The following is a 19514-nucleotide window of genomic DNA, read 5'->3' on the forward strand; positions in this document are numbered from 1 at the left end:
TTCCTAAGAAATTGCACTTTCAGATATTATTTGAGGAATTGTTAAAACAAGCAGGTCCTCTCCCACACCCTTGGCTTTGCCTAACTTTATCCCTCCCCTACTCAAGCCAAAGAATACTTCCAGCAATTTATTGCTGTAATTAATTTCTGAAAGTTTCAGCAGACGTGGAGAGGTTTCCCAAACAGTCCTTGTCAAATCGGCACTAGCCCTTTGGATGATAAGTTGCTTCTTTGGACTCTTGTGCAATTAATCATCAGGACATGGAATCCTAATGGTTCGCTTTCATATACCATAAAACTCTTAGACGTAACAAGTACTGTGACTGAGGCCAAGTTTTATCCAATTTTGTCCAGAGTCTGTTTCTCTAATTACAGAACATTATACTGATGGCCTGTTTCTGAACGTGCTAATTGTCATGCTCATTTATAGATAAAAGATACTGCATATATTTAACACAAATTGAATAGTAGCTGATGGAAAAGCATGTATTACTTTATTTAATACTAACCATCCAAGGAACTACACTTCATTATCTGCATTTTACAAACATGGAAACAAGCCCAGAACATTTAAATAATTTTCCCAAGATTACTCAGTGATAGAGGTAGGGTTAGAAGCCACCTAGAACTTAAATGACTTCAAAGATCTCATTTGTGACCACTCTATTGTGTCACTGTCCCTTCTATCAAGAAACAAATTTGTGGACCTACATGTCTTCTTTTCCAACCATTCAAATCACCAATGAGGATACCAGAGCTCAGAGAGGCCAAACAACTTGTATTAAGTCACACAGCACATTAGTAGTAGCCCCCAAACCAGATCACAAGCACTGGCAAATATTTGACCTCTAAATCTCTGAAAAAAAATGTATGGGAACAAAGTTGGAGAACAGATGCTACCCAGCTTCAAGACTTTCTATAAAGCTACAATAATCAGCACAGCGCGGTAGTGGTGAAAGACTAACAAATAGATCCGTGGAACAGAACAGAAGACCCAGAGACAGACCCCCATGTAGTCAACTAACCTTTGGCAAAGAAGCAAAGGTGATAACAGTGGAGTAAAGATAGCCTTTTCAACAAATGACGTTGGCACAACTGGACATCCACCTACAAAAAAAATACATGTAGATACAGACTTTCCACCCTTTGCAAAAATTAACTCAAAATGAATCATAGACCCAAATGAAAAGGCAAAACTATAAAAGTCATAGAAGATTACGTAGAAAACCTAGATAACCCTGGGTATGGTGGTGCCTTCTTAGCTACAACAACAAAGGCATGATCGATGGAAAAATACATAATTGAGAAGCCAACTTGATTAAAATGAAAGACTTTGGCTCTGCAAATGACAATATTAAGAGAATAAGAAGACAAGCCACAGACTGAGAGAGACTATTTGTGAAAGACACATCTGGTGGAAGGCTATTCTCCAAATATACGAAGAACTCTGAAAATTAAACAGTAAGAAAACAAGCCACCCAATGGGGAAAAAAAAGCATCAAAGACCTCAACAGACACCTCACCAAAGAAGATGTACAGATGGCAAATAAGCCTATGAAGAGATGTTCCACATCATAAGTCATCAGGGAAATGCAAACTGAACAGTAATGAGATACCACTACACATCTATTAGAATGGCCCAAATCAAAACACAGACAACACCAAACACTGGTGAGGATGTGGAGAGACAGGAACTCTCATTCACTGCTGGTGGGGATGCAAAATAGTACGGCCACTTTGGAAGACAGTTTGTCAGTTTCTTGCAAAACTAAACATAGTCTTACCATGTGATCCAGCAACCACATTCCTTGCTATTTACAAAAGGACTTGAAATTTTATGTCACAGAAAAACCTGCACACAGACATTATGGCAGCTTTATTCAGAATTGCCAAAACTTGGAAGAAACCAAGATGTCCTTCAGTGGCAGAATGGATCCATAAACTACAGTCCATACAGACAGTGGAATATTACTCAGTGCTAAAAAGAAATGCACTATCAAAACATGAAAATGCGTGGGGAAAACTTAAATGCATATTACTAAGCAAAAGAAGCTGATCTGAAAAGGCTACATTCTGTATGTTTCCAACTATATGACATCCTGGAAAAGGCAAAACTATGGAGGCAGTAAAAAGTTCAGTGATTGCCAAGGGTGTGATCTGAGGGAAGAGAGGACTATGTAGAGCACAGAGGATTTTTAGTGAAAACACTCTGTATGATGTTACAATGGTGGATTCAGGTCATTACACGTTTGTCCAAACCCACAGAATGTACACCACCAAGAGTGAGCCCTTAGGTAAACTACGGACTCTGGGTGATTATGATGTGTCAGTGTAGTTTCATCCTTGGTGAAAAACGCAACATTCTGGTAAGGGATGTTGATAAAAAGGAGGAGGCTCTGCATGTGTGGGGCCAGAGAATAAATGGGAAATCTCTGTACCTTCCTTTCAATTCTGTTGTGAAGTTAAAACTGCTTTAAAAATTAGTCTTTATTTAAAAAAAGAAAGTAATTTACCCACCACAGACATATTAAAGAAAATATTGGATCTCAAAAAAGTATGCATACACAGTTATAAATTTTACTGGTAAAAAGACGTGTAGCACACGATTTTAAAATAATAGAATATACAACAGTCTTAATCGTCAGCTTCATACAGCCAACTGATTTTCACAGTGTTTTTGCTGATTTTTTTCCGCAAACTTTTGTATCTGTAGCCTAATGATGGGGACAATGGAGATAATGACATGAACAACTTCTTAGCTGAGACAGATGACGGTTTTCCAATACTGGAAGTACACTCCCTCAGCCTGCCTTTTCACGGTGTAGCGGCAGAGGCCACAGATCAACACCCTTATAAACTGAACGTGCTTTGTCAACATTGTCTCCATCTTTTTTTTTTTTTTTGCGTCTAGACAGCAGTAAAACAATAAATCAAACCCTGATTTGCAGCTTTTGCCAGTTTCCATGGTATAAATACTCCCCCTGTGGCAGAGTCCAAGCTACCAACATGATCATTGAACAAAGAGTTGGAAAGAGATACCATTTTCCAGTATTTCCACCATAGACACCACAGAGGTAAATAACTTCAAGAGCATATTTAAATGTGATGGAGGAGTTAGGAAGCCGTGAGTTCTGAGCATGTGTTACCTTTGTTTTTGATACAAGTGTACATTTACACAATTTATTTTTTAGTAATGGCTGTGTTTAACAACTGTATTGCCAAGTCCTGAAAATGTAACAGTCAGTTCCTGGAAGCTGGTACCGGCCCCTCAACCCCAACCCGGAAACACCACCACAAACAGGTCTCACCTTCCTTCTTCTCCAGGAAGCTTTGCTTTAATGTCACAGAACCCTTTGAGGTTGACAACTTCCTCATAAACTCACCCTGACAAGTTATGGAAGTAATAGTCAAACCAGGTCCAACAGATTCTACAGCCAGGCTTTTTCACCTGACTCCGTTTATCTCCCAAGAAGCAATGCGTTTTGCAGCGAAAGTGAAATCTATCTTGTCTCCAACGGAAGAGCGTCATGAGGACAGAGGCTGGGCAGGTGGTGCTAATGACACATGCGGCCACCAGATGGCGAGCACGCCCGCCTCCTCCTGGTGAAAGCTGCTTCGTTGAATTTCAAGATGAGCAAGACCTCAAAGAACAGCTGCCTGGGTCTTAGGTGACGGCGAACGTTTCACAGCATTCGGGGATGTTTGTGTCGCCCATCACGGGGGTAGACTGCCGTTTCCCCCTAACTGTCCATGAGACAATATTACCAGTAACAGTGGGTGTGCCTTAATGCCTGAAGTGCATTGACACGTTTACTACACACAGGAATTCCCATGAAGCGTGAGTAACCATTTCTTAGTTTCCCAGATGAGAAAACTCAGCCGTTCCTCCATCCAGTTGTTTATGTCATCGATACTTAATTGAGCACCTGCCGTGATCCTTCTGTAGTAAGTAGCAGAATCAAAACTCAATCAAACTTAAGGAACTCAGCTCCAAATCTCCTCTTCCATTATTCTATTCTCCCAAATGTCTGAGTTGTTGTTACTTTATGAAATGAATTCTATTTCCTCAAAAAAAAAAAAGCTGTTTGCATTTAATCTGGATTACGATCAAAGCTACATGACAGTAATGATGAGTTACTTCTCCTGCGCGTCTAGTTTCTCTCACTTGTGGAGTTCTCACCCTGAAGTTCATGTCTACCTCTTAGTTTGTGGGGGTTTCAGTTACCTCAGCAACGAACAAGGGAAGCACACCGGCATAGACTGCTGCTGGTAGGCATATGTGATAAGGCTGGAGCCCTCGGGATTCGTGCTGCTGCTGATAATATCATACAGAATTTTTTTTTAATGAGGGGGACTACTAACTGATGGCAGGGAAATCCTTATAATGAAGGCACAGGACACATGGACAGTGTATCAAAAGATGCAGACGGTTAAAGCAAAGTTCTCACCAGAGCCTGTGAGACCCTGTGTGATCTGGGCACCCCCAACCCCACCACCTCTCAGATAGTGGTGCCCCCTGGTGCTCATCTGGCCTCAGGGCCTTTGCACTTGCTGTTCTATCAGGGGTATTCTTGCCCAGGTATTCTCATGGTGTGCTCCCTCAATTTCTTCAGGCCTCTGTTCTCACCACTCGTCCACCAAGGGGGCTTCTAGGGTCTGCCTAAAACATAGTAGTCCCCCCCCATCTTTCACTCAGCCCACTTCAGTCTCCTTTGTAGCACTTGTCAGCACCGGCCATCACATACTCTTGTTTCCTTATTTTCTGTCTCCTGCCTCTGGAATGTACGTTTACCTGGGAATAGCACCTTTTTTTTAGTATTATATTCCCCAATACCTACATCAATAAATATGTTAAAAATGAATCCATGCCCGACATACATTCTAGGCTCCATAATAAGTCAGTGAGAGAAAGGAAGATAAATGTCCTTTTCTAATGTCACAGTCACTGAAGCCAATGGGATAGATGTCTCTGAAACAATCAGTGGAGTGTTCCTACTGAATTCCAGGTGCTTAATCTTTTTATTGAATTTTTTTCCAGTGAATTGAATTGATCCCCAGCAGATATGGTGGTACCTGTGAGAAAAGACCGCTTGGACACCTGACACTTAGCTTCACAGGGAAAGTCATCGACATAAGCAATAAGACAGTTCCCCAGGGAACCCTGAGACAAAGCCAATACCCAATAAAATGAGGGGAAGTTAGTTTTTAGTTTTCTAATTTCGTGCCTTAAGAAAGCAGCCTGTGGCATGAGTTTTTCAGTCACATCATTGAACTAGCCGAAGATCTAATACTAACTAGACCGCTGCTGTTGCTGAAATACATCCGGGGTCATAGTATGTGTTTTCACGATGCTGGGAACATCTACGATTCCCGTCTGCCACCCGTGTTTGATTCATGCACAGAAGTCTACCCTGTTTAACAAGTGTTTTCCAAAACAGAAACAAAACAGGGAGAATGGTAATTCTGTTCAATGAAGTGGTTATTTTAGACCTAAAAGATCCCTTAAAATCATCCAGAACAGTATGTGTTTTGTTATATTGTTTTTGGACAGCTGGATCTTTCCCCAAAAGAAATCTTAAGAGGAGATCACAAAACTAAAGCATTTAGCATGGTGCTGGGTATCTAATAAGATCTCAACAAATATGAATTGCCATTAGCAACAAGACGATTCAAACAGGAGTGGTTTCCACTTAAACACGTGTAGAAATAGCTTGATGACATTTTCTATAAACTCACTGCTGTTCCTTCTTATGTTTTAGGAGACAAATCCACAAAGGGAAACAAGGTAAGAAGAAGCATTAAAATGCATTTGTACCCACTCTTTACTTTAGAAGCATAGCAACGTGGACAGTGTGACGTCTTGGATGTCACTTGAAAAATAAATCCCAGAAGGTTGGTTGGAATTTGTCATTTCTATTTGTAAACCCCAAAACCGTCAACCACGAGCTCTGCTCAAAGAACAATCAGTGTAATTTCTGATTCTCTTTCCTTTTGCAGAAGCCGGTGCCACCTCCTCGGTAAGACACTTGAAATAGAATTTTGTCTTGCTATATACTTAAATGATTACTTCAAGAATTTGAAAAAGAGAAACATAAACATCTGACAGGAAAAAACTCCTATGAGCTGGTCAATGAATAAGATGAAACAAGCCTCATTCATCCATTTAATAGTTCGTTCATCCACAATCATCTGTCCAGTGGACCTTCACTCATCAGTCCTTAAGGAACACCTTGCTCCCCTGTTCCTTCCTGTTTCTCTCCTTTCTCTCAGTGCAGAATCTCTCCCTCCTTTTAGCACAGAAACCTGCCAGAGAGTATTGGCCCTGGGAAATGCCTTCCAGGGACTTAACCATAGAAGTATAGATTTATATAAGTACATATGTGTATAGATCATACAAATGCAAATCAGATGTTATACATGTAATAAACACATATGTAAATATATAATATGTGTGTTATATATAAATTTATATATATAAATACATTTATATGTAACACATATATGTATAAATACATATTTATATATAAGGCATATACATGTAACAAATACATATATAAATGCATGACATATGTAAATTTATATATGTATATATAAATGCAATTATATATAATAAATATATACATATAAGTACATATTTATATATAATACACATATAAATACATATAAGACATATAATACAGATATAAATCAGATATAATACATGTAATAAACATATGTATAAATGTATAATGCATATATAATAATATATAAATTTATATATGTATAAACACACAAATATATTTATATGTAACACATACACATATAAATACATATTTATATATAATACAGATATTTATATATGGTATATATGTACATGCAAATACTATTACACATATTACACGTATATCAAGCAACAGACTTGATTGCTCGGCTCTGAGCGAGTCAGCCTCTCCACTGTTCTGCTTGGACCCCGTGAGCACGCCCGTCCCAGGGCTTACGCCTGGCTGGGGTCTTCGCACCACTCCTCCCTCTGCCCCCCCGAGAGGGAAGCATCTTGAGTCAAGCACCGTGTCTCTTTTCCCCTTTCTGCCCCGTCGGCACCCACCACCACCCACACTTTGTGGAGGGGTGAGGGGGTGGGTGAATATATGAGTGAGCGAGGCATTCATTGACTTTCTGGCATTGTCCTATTTCTTTGGGGAGATTAAAAAGCTCGTGTCTTCCAGTCTGGGGCAAATGAAAAGCTATAATCATATTTTCACCCCAAGCCTCCTAAAGCTCCAGCAGACGGCATGTGGATACACCTGTGACACCCTGGAGGAAGTTACGTCCCACTCTAGATGACAGAACCAGCCCCGAGAGCAAGGCGCAGGGACGGGGACGAGGCTGGTCGGAGGAATGACCGTTCTGATACTCGAGGCTCCTTGTAAAGCACTGAGCCCCCAGAAGGGATGTTTCCAACCCAGAGCTGGGGGCGTGTAGATTCGGGCAGGGAGGTGTGAGTTCTGGGTCTGAGGGGCCACCAGCATGACATACCTCAGGTTCCCCCTGTGACTTTCCACACAGGCCACCCATCACTCTTCCAAAGAAGTACCAGCCGCTGCCCCCCGAGCCGGCGAGCAGCAGGCCACCCTTCCCGCAGAAGCACACCTTTCCCGAAGCCCAGGGAGGGCCCAGGTGAGGGCTGGCTGTCACTGGTGGTGAGATGACCAGGGGACTGGTGGGGCAGGGGGAGGGCGGCAAGGACAAGCAGTCACCTCTCTGAACGGGTCCCCTAATGTGGTGGGGAGCCACCTGCACCTGGAGGGAAATCGTCCCAGGCACCTGTAGTCTGACTCCTTAACAGAAAACACACCTTCTTTGTAATGAAATAAGTTATTGGAAGAGTGGCTCCCATGCGACATAAATTAGTTATTAAAGAAAATATTAAATGCCAGGACTGAAAGGAAGGTCAGACTGTTTGAGGACCAACTCAGCCCCCCGTTTCCTATCTCCAGGATAGAGAAAGGTATAACCACGCGTGAAAACCCATTCATCAAAAATGCAATTTTTTTGACAAATAAATATGAAAAAGCCAACCCTCTGGTATTAACTGCTGATGACAGAGCCCCACTCCGAGCGTGTGAGGCAGTGGGCAGCCAACTTCGATCACAAAATGTGACAAATACAAATGGGTATGTATCTTCTTTTCCCTAGAGAGTTTAAAGTTTGAAAATTACCTTATTTATACCTCAGAACAGAGATTGGCATTTCCCTCGTTTCTGCACAGAAGGAGTGGTGCCATCTCATCATAGCTGGTCAGCTGCGTGGGGTCAGCCGGTGGGGCCCAAGGCATTGCTGAGTTAGTAACCATTTCTCATGGACACAAAATTCAAAATTTTGAGCTTCGATGGAAAATCCATTCACCCCAGGTTCTGATAGAGTATGTAAAAAGTCTAAAATGCCTCTTCCCTTTTCATCCTTTATAGCCCGACACAAACATGCGTCTTCCCTGCAGAATCCCCTCCTGCCCTCCCTCCCTCCTCTGTCCTCTTCTCGACTGGCCGTGGCGTCAGAGAAGGGCCGAGAGTTCTCAAGTCTTAGTCCAAACTGCCCGGCCTGAAAGGCAGGGGCTCCTTCTCCTAACTGGCAGAGGTGGGCAGTGGTCTCAACTGGCGGCGACCTTGCCTCCAAGGAAGGCAGCAGTGTCTGGGGACATTTCTGTGGTGACCACATCGGTGGTGGGGATGCTACTGGCGTCTAGTGGGCAGAGGCAGGAATGCTGCTGAACATCCCACGGTGCCCAGGACGGCCGCACAGCGAGGAGCTACAGACCAAGAGGTCAGTGGTGCAGAGGTCGGGAGACTCTGCCTTAGGGCAAGTGACTCACTTCTCGAAGCCCGAGGTTTTCCTCGGAGGTAAAGCGAGGATGATAATAACGCTTACCACGTCCCCCATGGGCTAATGTGAGAACTAAGTAAGATGATGTCTGTCACGTGCCTATCGGTGCCTGCCCAGCACATACTTCTAACCAGCATCAGTTGCATTTACTACCTTGAGCCATTTTCTCTTGGTGCCTTTGCTATGTTTGGACCCAAGTCTGTCCCTTCCACCCCAAAAGGAGGGACTGGCTCACTTCTGCATGCTGCTTTCTCAGCACAGTGACGGACCCACAGTGGATGTTTGATAAATATTCATTTCCACCTGCAGTTTCTCAAGGGTCCTCCCCAGACTAGGAGTCACTGGACTTGCTCTGTTCTGATCTCTCTTTTCAAAGCGAGACTGAGAAGCAACAAACGCAGTGGAATGTCATCAGAACGGGAAATGGGACACCGCACCGTCCCTAAAACTCCTGGTCAAATAGTCTGATATGTCAAGAGCTGGTCAGAACTCAGAGAAGGAGACAGGAAATCGGATGAATAACCGTCTAAAAGTGGTGTTTAGGGCAGAGAAGAGAAGGTTTGCATTTTCCTTCTGTTTCTTTCCCCGGGAAAGAAGAGGACACTGGGACCCAGCAGAACGGGGTTTGGATCCCAGCTGCGTCACTTCTGGCTGTTGGTCCTGCTTTCCTTGTTGGTAGAAAGCAAGTGACGTCCGCTGAGACGGAAGTGCGGCGAGGAGCTCCGCGGTGTTTCTAAAGCGCGGGGGTGATAGCTGTCGCTGGGAGGAAGAAAGACAAACACTGACCCGTCATCTCCCGTCTGTGCTGCACAGAATCAGGCACCCATGTCCCTGTTTTTTCTTGAAATAGAAGCTCTATATTCTAGTGCAATGTTTCTCATCTGGGCTTTACATTAAAATAATTAGGTAAATTTTTTGTAAGTACTATTCCCCAGCATGTGTTTGATTTCCCTTGGAGGTGAGACCCAGGCAACACTGTTTTTCAAAGCTCCTGGATGAGTTTTATGTACCTCCAGGATAAAAGCGCCCAGAGGGAGCCAGGCTCTAGGGATGTTTCTGCCACTCGAGTTTCGAAGGTGCTTGAGCCTTACCCATCTGTGTCCAAGCTCCTGATGTCAAGAATAAGGCTCCCCTGGTCTCCAGATGCCCCCTCGGCTGCTGTCTCCATGACACCAGCCTACTGTCAGCAGTGTCAGTGGCGCTGGAATCATTCGACGTGTGCGTCCTGTGTCTCTGGGGTAGTTAGACTTGACAGCTGTGTGCTCACCCTTAGATGTCATGAGAGCCCCCCTGGTTCTGTTCACCACACGCACCTCCAGAGGTCAGTCACCTTCCTTCCCACTGAGTCCGCCCAGCAGCCCTGTAACGTAGGATTTCTAAGGCTTGGAAGGGCCAAGTGCCCAGGCCAGTGGGTGCACATAGTAGGTGCTTGGTAAGAATCACTTCCCTACCCACTGGGCACAAGAGGTCACGAGGACTCAGAGAAGCTAGGTGACCTGGTCCGAGTTACAGGGTAGGTGTGTGATGGCTGAGGGAGCAAAAACGGGCAGAGCCCAGTCACTGGGGGCGCCACCAGGAAGGAGAGAGCTTTGCTGGAGGAAGAGAGCTTCCGAATCCATTTTCAGTTGGCCCCATCTGGGTAGTCAGATGGCCGTGACTAATGACCGCAGGTGACCAACCATGTGAGGCTGTCGCAAGGTTCACTTTCTCTGAAAACAGAAGGAACACCAAGAGCCGAGCTTTCTGGGGGGGAAATAGTGCCCGCTGCCTTCCTGACAGCTGCTCCCTGGGCACCCCCGGGGATGAATCGCCCTCCCCAGGGATGCTGTGATTTACGTCTGGCAATCCGCCTGACCGCTGCCGCCCTCACCACCGCTGTGCTCAGCCTGGGTGGCGGTGGTGGTCCCCACCGTTGTGTTTCAGCCCCCATCGGTCTCTGACAGCTCTGCCCTTCTCCATTTGAAAGCTAAGTCTTGGCTTCCCAAAACAATTGCCGAATTGAAGCACTTCAGTTAAGGGAAATGTCATGCAGATCATTAATTGACAGCTGAAAACTCAGAACACTGAGGTTTGGGGAATGTTGGTTGGACCTTCTCAACCACTAATGATCATTACTATGATTTTTACAGCAGCCATGGACTTAGTCTGTTTTGCTTAACTTGTTTTTTTTTTTTTAACTTGAATAAATGCATATAAGAGGGAAACGTCATTACTGTAAGTAACTGCATCTAAGTTTCAGACCAAAGCTTTCAACCTGGGGAATGTTTTCTCCGTGAAAGGGAAAGAGAAGTCAATGTTGGAGCGATGTTTAGGATATACTAAGCGCCACGTGGAAACTCTCCTTGACATCAAGAGACAAAGTAATAATAATAATTTCCAACTACGCATCCATTACAATTTTAATATCATGGTACGCGCACCAAATAAATATGCCCCTGAGACACCATGAGAGTTACAGACGCCTGCTGAGTCCTAGCTCTGCTCAGCCCACTTCGGAGACTTTTGGGTGCGTGAACTCATTAAGTCTCACAACAGCCCTGTGCAGAAAGCAATGCTGTAGTCCCCAGTTTTCTGATGAGGACACAGAAGTGCAGAGCGGTCACTGAGCCACAAAATTTCCTTTAAGTTTCAGCCAACTCAGTGGCCCAAGGTGCGGTGTTCAGACAAAATATACTTTAAGTAAAGGATGCGATGTTTTTCAAACAAAACACCGAACTGTGGTTTTCCCTTTTCAAACAGCAGTGCAGCCACGGCATCAGTTCAAGCCATCTTGGTGGCAACTCTGTGTATTCTGATGACTTGGGAAGTGGAAAAAAAGTCTTTATACGTCTCGAGAAACCATAAAAAGAGAGAAAGTAGGAATTACCAAGAAGATGCGCAGATTCACATTTTTGAACAGAAACTATTGATTTTAAAGTGTGAACTTTATTATCAGCGTAGGTTTGCAAGACGTCGCCTTTGGGGGATGCTGGGTGAAGGGCACATGAAATCTCTCTGTATTATTTCCTACCACTGCAAGAGACCTGCAATTATCCCAGAATAAAAAGTTTAAGTTAAGAGAGAGCATGACTGTTAGAAGTGTTCTGCTGACGTGAGGTGGCACTTTATTCCAGGGAGCTTTTGCATGTATTATTTCATGGGAACCTTAATCATCCCTCCTCGTACCTGTCTGCATTTACCCATTTTACAGGTGGGAAAATGGAGCTTCAGAGAGGAAATTTCACTTGTTGAGTGTGATGGAGCTCATACAAGACAAAAAGAAGATTTAAATCCAATTTATGTAAAGCTTAACCAAAAACTAAGGGAGACTCAGAAAGGGCTGTTTTCATAGTAAAAAGTGTTAACCTCAGACACACACTGAGCACCTGTCATGCGCAGGAAGGATGAAGGAAAACCTATTCTACGGAGTCAATGACCATGCTTTATGTGTTGGCATCTCCAGCTGCAGGTCACGGGAAAATTTCTGAGTGGGAAGAGGTTCTCCAGGAGGCCACGTGGTGCTCCCGGGAGGACTTCCCACCCTGCTCTGCAATTTGGTCACTTTGTGCAGGTCTCTCTGTCTTCACAAATCTCATTGAAGACACCCCCTGAGGCCTGAGGCCTTCATCTTCCACGTGAGGTCTTGTGGGGGTCTCGTCACCAGGGGCATCTCAGTGCCCAAGGACTGTGGTTGTGTTCAGACAGGACTTCTGACAATTTACTTGGGTTCTCACTTAAAAATCCAAGTTTTTAAAGTTACCAATTCCAAAGCCTAGCTTTCCCGAAGCCTCAAATTTCCATCTATAAAGCGTATTGTTCAATACATAAATGGAGTGACTTTTATCTAAACAGGAAGACAATCACTCTGTCACATTAGACAGGCTAAGACCATGAGATATTTAGGAACTCAGTTAAAGCTCCTTAAATATTTGAAATACCTTTATTCACTTAATGTAATTGACTTGTAAGCCCTTCTAATGCTGACAGGTAGGTTTAACCCTAACAAGAAAAACTTCAACATCTAATTTTTATAAAGCTAATAAAGTAAATGTATATATATAGAAAAATTCAAGTTCTCTTAGACAGTTCAAACTGTTTACAAATGGAGTTGAACATAGCTTGATTCTTACAACTTAATCACAAGTCTAAAATCAATTACACATTCAAAAAATAAATAAATAAAATTAAATCAACTACACATTTTAAATTAAAGCCACATGGCCAATCTGTATTCCTAAGATGCCAGAGTTTCTTAAATATTGAAAACACTGAAATTAGCCTCAATTTAACCCCCAAAGAGTGAATACTATGGGTGTCTGCTCTACTTTATTACTTCTAACCATACCTCTTCATCCTTCACTTGCCCCATTAAAAGGGGAAGGCAGGGTGCAGATGTACCATCTCAGGTGGGCTGAAGAAACCAGTTTAAAAATGTGGGACCCTGGTACGCTTGCTTCTTGCTTGGAGATCTGTGGCCAGGAATAGAGCGTCTGAGCACTGTATGCCTCTGGGATCATCTTACCCAATACAGACAAACCTTCCTAACTCTAGATCAGCAGCCTTCAACTGGGATTGGTGTTGCAGCCATAAGAACGCCGGTCTTTTCCCCAACAGACCTAGGTAGAGAGATGTACACGTTGCCCCCACTCCCTCATAGCCTCCTCATCTGGCTTTGCCCACATCTGCCAATAGCGCCCGTTGGGCACCCAACATTATCCTTTTTACCTCTAGCAATCCTCACAACAACCCTCTAAGATGAATACCTCTGTGGCCACTTTGTAGATGAGACCATTGAGGTTTAGGGAGGCTAATTGACTCAGCTGTCAGTATGAAAGGAAGCTTGGCATTTCTTCTGAGACCCGTCCAATGGCCACTGTATCAGTTCCAGGTTGAATTCCTTCCCTGCCCTTCAGTGACGTGTTTTTTCCGTCTTAGATCTCCTTTCATTACCAGCATCCTTCCTCTCACACATGCCTCCCTGGGGTCCCGCTGTACCAGAACTTCATATTTTAAAATACTTTATATTTCCGCAAAGCAAAAAAAAAAAAATTAAGAGCTTTAAAATCAAGGAAATATAGCAGGTCTGAATATTGAATGAAACCTGAGGTGGAAAACCAAACGTCAGGAGAAATGATGTTATTTAAATTCCCCAAAAATGAAAAGCAAGTTTATTCATGTCTTTTCTTTCACCACCTTTTATGTTGGCTCATAACTTCTTCTTTTGCTTGGAAAATTATGAGAAAAATGACCTGGCTTTAATTTTATAAAACAGTGGTAAATATCACACTGGTCTATGGGCTATTCATTTGACAGTGAAATGTAATCAAGGGTTTTTAAGGACTCAGAATGATTTTGTCTTGATCACTATGACCTGTATTTTATGTAACACCATTTTTCTTTTCCTTGCAGACAGATAAGCTTAAAGGACTTGAGTGAGGTAAGTAACAATTCTGTCCTAAGAAACAAAGAAGGGAATTTTTGTACATTGCGATAGGCAAGATCCTTAATTATCGTAATAATTGTGCTCGATATGTATTAATATCCCTATTTTAAAGGGGAAAAAACTAAAGCAAAACAAGGTAAGCTTGAGACTTTAAACCAAATTCGTATTTTGCCACCATAGTCAGTGCTTATCGGTAAAGTGATGAGGAGAGATGGCCATGACCCATGGAAGACTGATGGCTCACAGTCTCCAGCATCACGGAAACAAATGTGGGAAATCGTCCTATAGCGTGCCACTTGTTTTTCACAAGGAAGACGGGTCTGCAAGGTGGAAGAAATATGAGATACAGAGTCACAGAGACCCGGGTTAGAATCCCTCTCTGCCACCAACTACTTCGTGAATTCAGGCGAACCCTCCCACCCCAACCCCACCCCAGTTCTGTTCTGATTTCCTCGCTAAAAAAATAGAGATGGGTGCACTCAGCTTTGCAAAGTTGTTGTGACAAAGGCAGAGTCACTCAAAGCCAGCACGTACACAACCAGGTGACAGCAGAGGCTCAGTAAGTGGCACGAAAGTCGTGTAAGACAGGAGCCACCTCAGAGTCCCTTTGGGTGTTTACTTCCTTAAGCCCCCAAAGAAGTTCCTAGAGCAGATGGTGGGTCCTCACCTCACTCCCACTGGCCTCCTGAGGGGTTTGGTTTTTGTCTTGTATTTGACCTCTGCTTGTACATCTAGACTGTGGGGGTGGATCTCTTTTCCTTCCTTCTTTATTCTCTTTCTTTGCTCCTCTTTCTTTCTCTTTCTCTCTTTCTCTCTCTCTTTCTTTTTCTCTCTCTCTTTCTTTCTTTTTTTTAAACATTTTTTAATTGATTTATAATCATTTTACAATGTTATGTCAGATTCCAGTGTAGAGCACAATTTTTCAGTTATACATGAACATATATATATATTTATTGTCACATTTTTTTCTCTGTGACCTACCATAAGATCTTGTATATATTTCCCTGTGCTATACAGTATAATCTTGTTTATCTATTCTACAGTTTTGAAATCCCAGTCTATCTCTTCCCACCCCCTGCCCCCTTGGCAACCACAAGTTTATATTCTATGTCTGTGAGTCTATTTCTGTTTTGTATTTATGCCTTGTTTGTTCTTTTTTTAGATTCCACGTATGAGCAATCTCATATGGTATTTTTCTTTCTCTTTCTGGCTTACTTTACTTAAAATGACATTCTCCAGGAGCATCCATGTTGCTGCAAATGGCGTTATGTTGTCGGTTTTTATGGCTTAGTAGTATTCCATTGTATAAATATACCACTTCTTCTTTATCCAGTCATCTGTTGATGGACATTTAGGCTGTTTCCATGTCTTGGCTATTGTAAATAATGCTGCTATGAACATTGGGGTGCAGGTGTCATCCTGAAGTAGGGTTCCTTCTGGATACAAGCCCAGGAGCCGGATTCCTGGGTCATACAGTATCTTTCTTTCTTTCTTCCTTCCTCCCTCCCTCCTTCCCTTTCTTTCTTCCTCCCTTTCTTCTTTCTTTTTTCTTTCTTCCTCTCGTCTTTCTTTCCTCCCTCCTTACCTCCATCCTTCTCTTTCTTTCTTTTTTTCTTTCTTTCCTTCTTTCCTTCTTTTTGGAGTTACGAGAATGTTAAAATTAAAAGACACATTCCTAGCTTGTCCTCCAAACAAGAGATTTATTACCTTCAATCTGTAAGACCGTCATGTCAAGGAGGAAAACACGTGACTGCTGAATGGGAGGCTCCATTCAAGACTTCACCCAGCTCATTCTCTTCTGGGCATTGTTGGACTTCCCAGTGCCACCAGGAAGGAGAAAGCCAGTGGAGGGGGCGTCCTCTGCTGCTAGGGGAATCCACACACCTAAAGGGGCTCCACCCCTTTCTTCCTGCAGGTCAGGTTTATGTAGCCTAAGCAGGCTGCCACTCAAGATGACCTACATCCATAAGTCATTGGTCCATCTCAAAGGACAATAGGCCCCCCAGTCACAAACAAGAAAGAAGGAAATGGGGGCAGCCAGCCTTAGACAGCAGGCACCATGCAGGACTGTTTGTTTTTCTGGCGACTTTGGTTGGCATTCTGCTAGAAGTTGATATCCTCTAAAGTACAGCAAGGCCTAGTGGAAAAACAAATTCTTCCTCCTTATCGTTTGCCAAGACACTTCCTCATTGTTTGTTTGGCCGAGAGTCAAGGTCACTCCCCAGTCCAAAAGCCCATCTCATGGGACACATGCCATGCTTGTGTAAATGTTAAGGGCTCGCTCACATTGCATCTTGGGGACCAGAACCCATTCCAACAAAAACGATGCCCCAACTCGAATTCACATAGCACTTTATAGTTTTCAAAGAAAGTAGAAACTTATTGCCCCCTTTAATTCTCAAACAAACAAAAAACCCGAAGAGAAAAAGAAGCCTCAGAAAAGTGGTAAGACTTCCCAGAGCTCTCATAGCAGCTGAAGACAGGGCCACCACTGAAAGCCCGAAGTCCCAGTCTATTCCCCATCCTGCTGACTCTGCCCTGCAAAACACAGAGACACCCCTGAGGACAAACAGTGGAAAAAAAGAAGAACGAAGGCAGGAAGGAAGGAAAGGATGGAGGGAGGGACGGTGGGAAGTAATAAAGAAGGCCTTAGTATTTAACTTGAATATGTTCATTTTCTAACAAAAAAAGTTAAAGAAATGAGGGAGATTTCACTCCACTTTTCTAATTGCATTTGATTTTAAATTCAGAGCCCTCAAGCAAAACTTGGCTGGGTCTCAATTAAATCAAACAACCGCTCCCCCAGACAGATGGCTTCTCAGCTGTATTTACAGCAAGGCGTTCCCCCTCCTTTGACAAGCCTGAGAACCACAGCCACAACTGATGGGGCACTTTGAACTGCTAGGTTCAAAGTCCTGAGGAAAACTCAGTGGGGGGGACTTTCAAACCACTTATGAGAAGGGATTCATTCATTACCCTTTTCACTTAGCCTATGGACTTGCCTTGATTTGCTGTCCACGATGAAATGTACGTCCTCTTTCCAGAATCCTGGGGGATGCCAAATCCTTTGAAACAAAAGGGCTTGTCTGTTGGCTAGCCTCAGATGAGACGGACGATGCCTCTCTGAGCTATTTGTTAATAAAGGTTTTTTGTCTGCGAAGCCAGAGTGAGTCTGGAGACCTGGGCTCCAGGACCAGCTCAGCCACAAGATAACTGTGGGAACCTGGGTGAGCAGCCCCACCTCTGTGGCCCTCCTCTGCAAACCACTGGCTGTAACTTTTCATGGACCTCAGACGACTTTGAAAATTTGATGAAAGGTATAATGAACCTTCCTCACCCCCAAAAAAATGTATGTATTTATAAAGGGAAAAAAAATATTTGGCTTTTAATTTCAGAAATGTCATAGACCCCACTAGGCCATCCAAGGACCTCTTCTATCCTGCAAGTTAAGAAGCCCTTGTCCAAATGATACCCATGGACCTCCTGAGCAGACGCAATGCATGAAACGGACTTCGGAAAATTATTTGCAGTTAAGAAAATACTTCAGCAAATACTGTCCTTCTTGCAAGGCGTTTCGATTCTTCAAGAGCATAACAGGGCTCAAGGATGCAAGGCCCATGTGCACATAGACTTTCATGATGAAAAATGATCAGGAATTCTACCAGTTAAGGAAAGAAAGAGAATGGAAATGTTTGGGAAGATAAAATGGCTCCATTTAAAAAGAATAATGTGAACGTTTTCATGTTAATTTTTTAAAATAAAAATTCTAGAACAGGTATAAAGAAAATTAACTGTAGCTCTCATCACTTAAACACAACCTTTATTAATATTTTATCATATGTTCAACATCTTTTTTCAACATACACACATACACACACACGCACATACTTTTGCTTGTAAATGTGTCATGAGCCCAGTTTTTACCCTGAATTTCTTATGTGACTTTGAGACATAGTATCATCTTATCCCACACTCTACATAAGTACCTGCAATGCATTTATAGTATTACAGTAAGTAAGTCCAGCTCCAAAATGACTTAGCAGTGCGCTTAGGTCGTGAAGATTGTCCCCAACGTTTTGACATTATAAGTGATGATGTACTGAACATCTTTGCATGTGGAACGTGACCTAGATTTCAGGCTGTTGTCTTAGAAAAAGAATCTCATCAACTGAATCATTGGGGTAAGATTAAGAGTGTTTCTAAGGCCCCGGTTAGCTATGGTCAAACTGGTTTCCCAAAGAGTCAAAGCAATTTATAGTCCCATCCGCAGACTGTATATTTGCCTGTTATATCACATAAAGAGCATAAAATTTTGATTTTTGCTTAGTCTTTTGGAGAATTATTTGTAGATTTTTTTAAATCTGTACTAATAAAAATATTGCCCAAACTCTACTAACCAATTGCTCCAAAAACACACACACTATTAAGTCAAATTCTCTGTCACTAAAAGTCACTCAGCATTATCTGTTTTTGATTCAATACAGGTCCTCGGAACAGAAAAAGGTGAACTGTTTACATTTGCTTTCTTCTCCTAATATCATGAAGTTAAATTCTATTCCCGCGTTTACAGCATTAGTCATTTTTTAAAGGATTACTTGTTTCAGGGCCTGGGATGTATAGGCGTGTGTGTTTGTGTATGTGTGTGTGTGCATGCACACATGATGACGTGATCCAGATGGATTCAGGACCTCAGAGTCTGTTCAAGAGTCCTGTGGTCTAAACAGGGTGATTTAAATTGGGGGTAGGCTAGAGATCTTTCTTCAGCCACAAGGAGACACACTGTCTGTCACCCCTTGCCACTTTGGAAGGACATTGCTGGCCCCCTGCTCCAGAGAAGCTCTTGGTCTCTCCATCTTTGATGTCACCCATGCACACACACGTAAGCCCTCACGCATGCACACGTGTGTGCACACTGCTGGTGCCATTGTTGTGGAAACATGCGATCCAACACTCACTTGCTAGCTGGCAGGATGCTAATCTGGTCATATCTTCATGCTCACCTGCTCTCCCTCTGTGAGTCTGAAGTCTGCTCTTCTTTTTATTGAGAAAGTTAGACTTCATTGGGGGCCTAACCTGGGCTTGTGGCTTCCCAGGGGTTTCTGGTGGAGTAAGGGTCTGGTGGCAACTCTCAACAATTTTAAAACCCAAAGGAAACTGTGCCCTTTTCCACAATAAATCTCAACTTCCTAACTGAATGTTCAGAAGTTGTTGCCTCAGGCTTCAGTGACTATCAA

The 19514-nt window shown here is 43.0% G+C and overlaps 1 protein-coding gene across 4 annotated transcripts in view; it reads left to right on the forward strand.

Annotated features, from left to right (window-relative positions):
- Window positions 1-19514, forward strand: part of CLNK (cytokine dependent hematopoietic cell linker) — a 184028-nt gene that overhangs the window by 136684 nt on the left and 27830 nt on the right. For all 4 annotated transcript variants that reach the window (XM_064488054.1, XM_064488057.1, XM_031437329.2 and 1 more), the window contains 5 exons: window positions 5759-5784; window positions 5997-6016; window positions 7545-7655; window positions 14247-14274; window positions 18765-18783. In XM_064488054.1, coding sequence (XP_064344124.1) covers window positions 5759-5784; window positions 5997-6016; window positions 7545-7655; window positions 14247-14274; window positions 18765-18783 — 204 coding nt within the window. The remainder of the gene's footprint in view (window positions 1-5758; window positions 5785-5996; window positions 6017-7544; window positions 7656-14246; window positions 14275-18764; window positions 18784-19514) is intronic.

Source organism: Camelus dromedarius, chromosome 1 (genome assembly GCF_036321535.1).
Source record: "Camelus dromedarius isolate mCamDro1 chromosome 1, mCamDro1.pat, whole genome shotgun sequence".
In the NCBI taxonomy this organism is placed as follows: Eukaryota; Metazoa; Chordata; class Mammalia; order Artiodactyla; family Camelidae; genus Camelus; species Camelus dromedarius.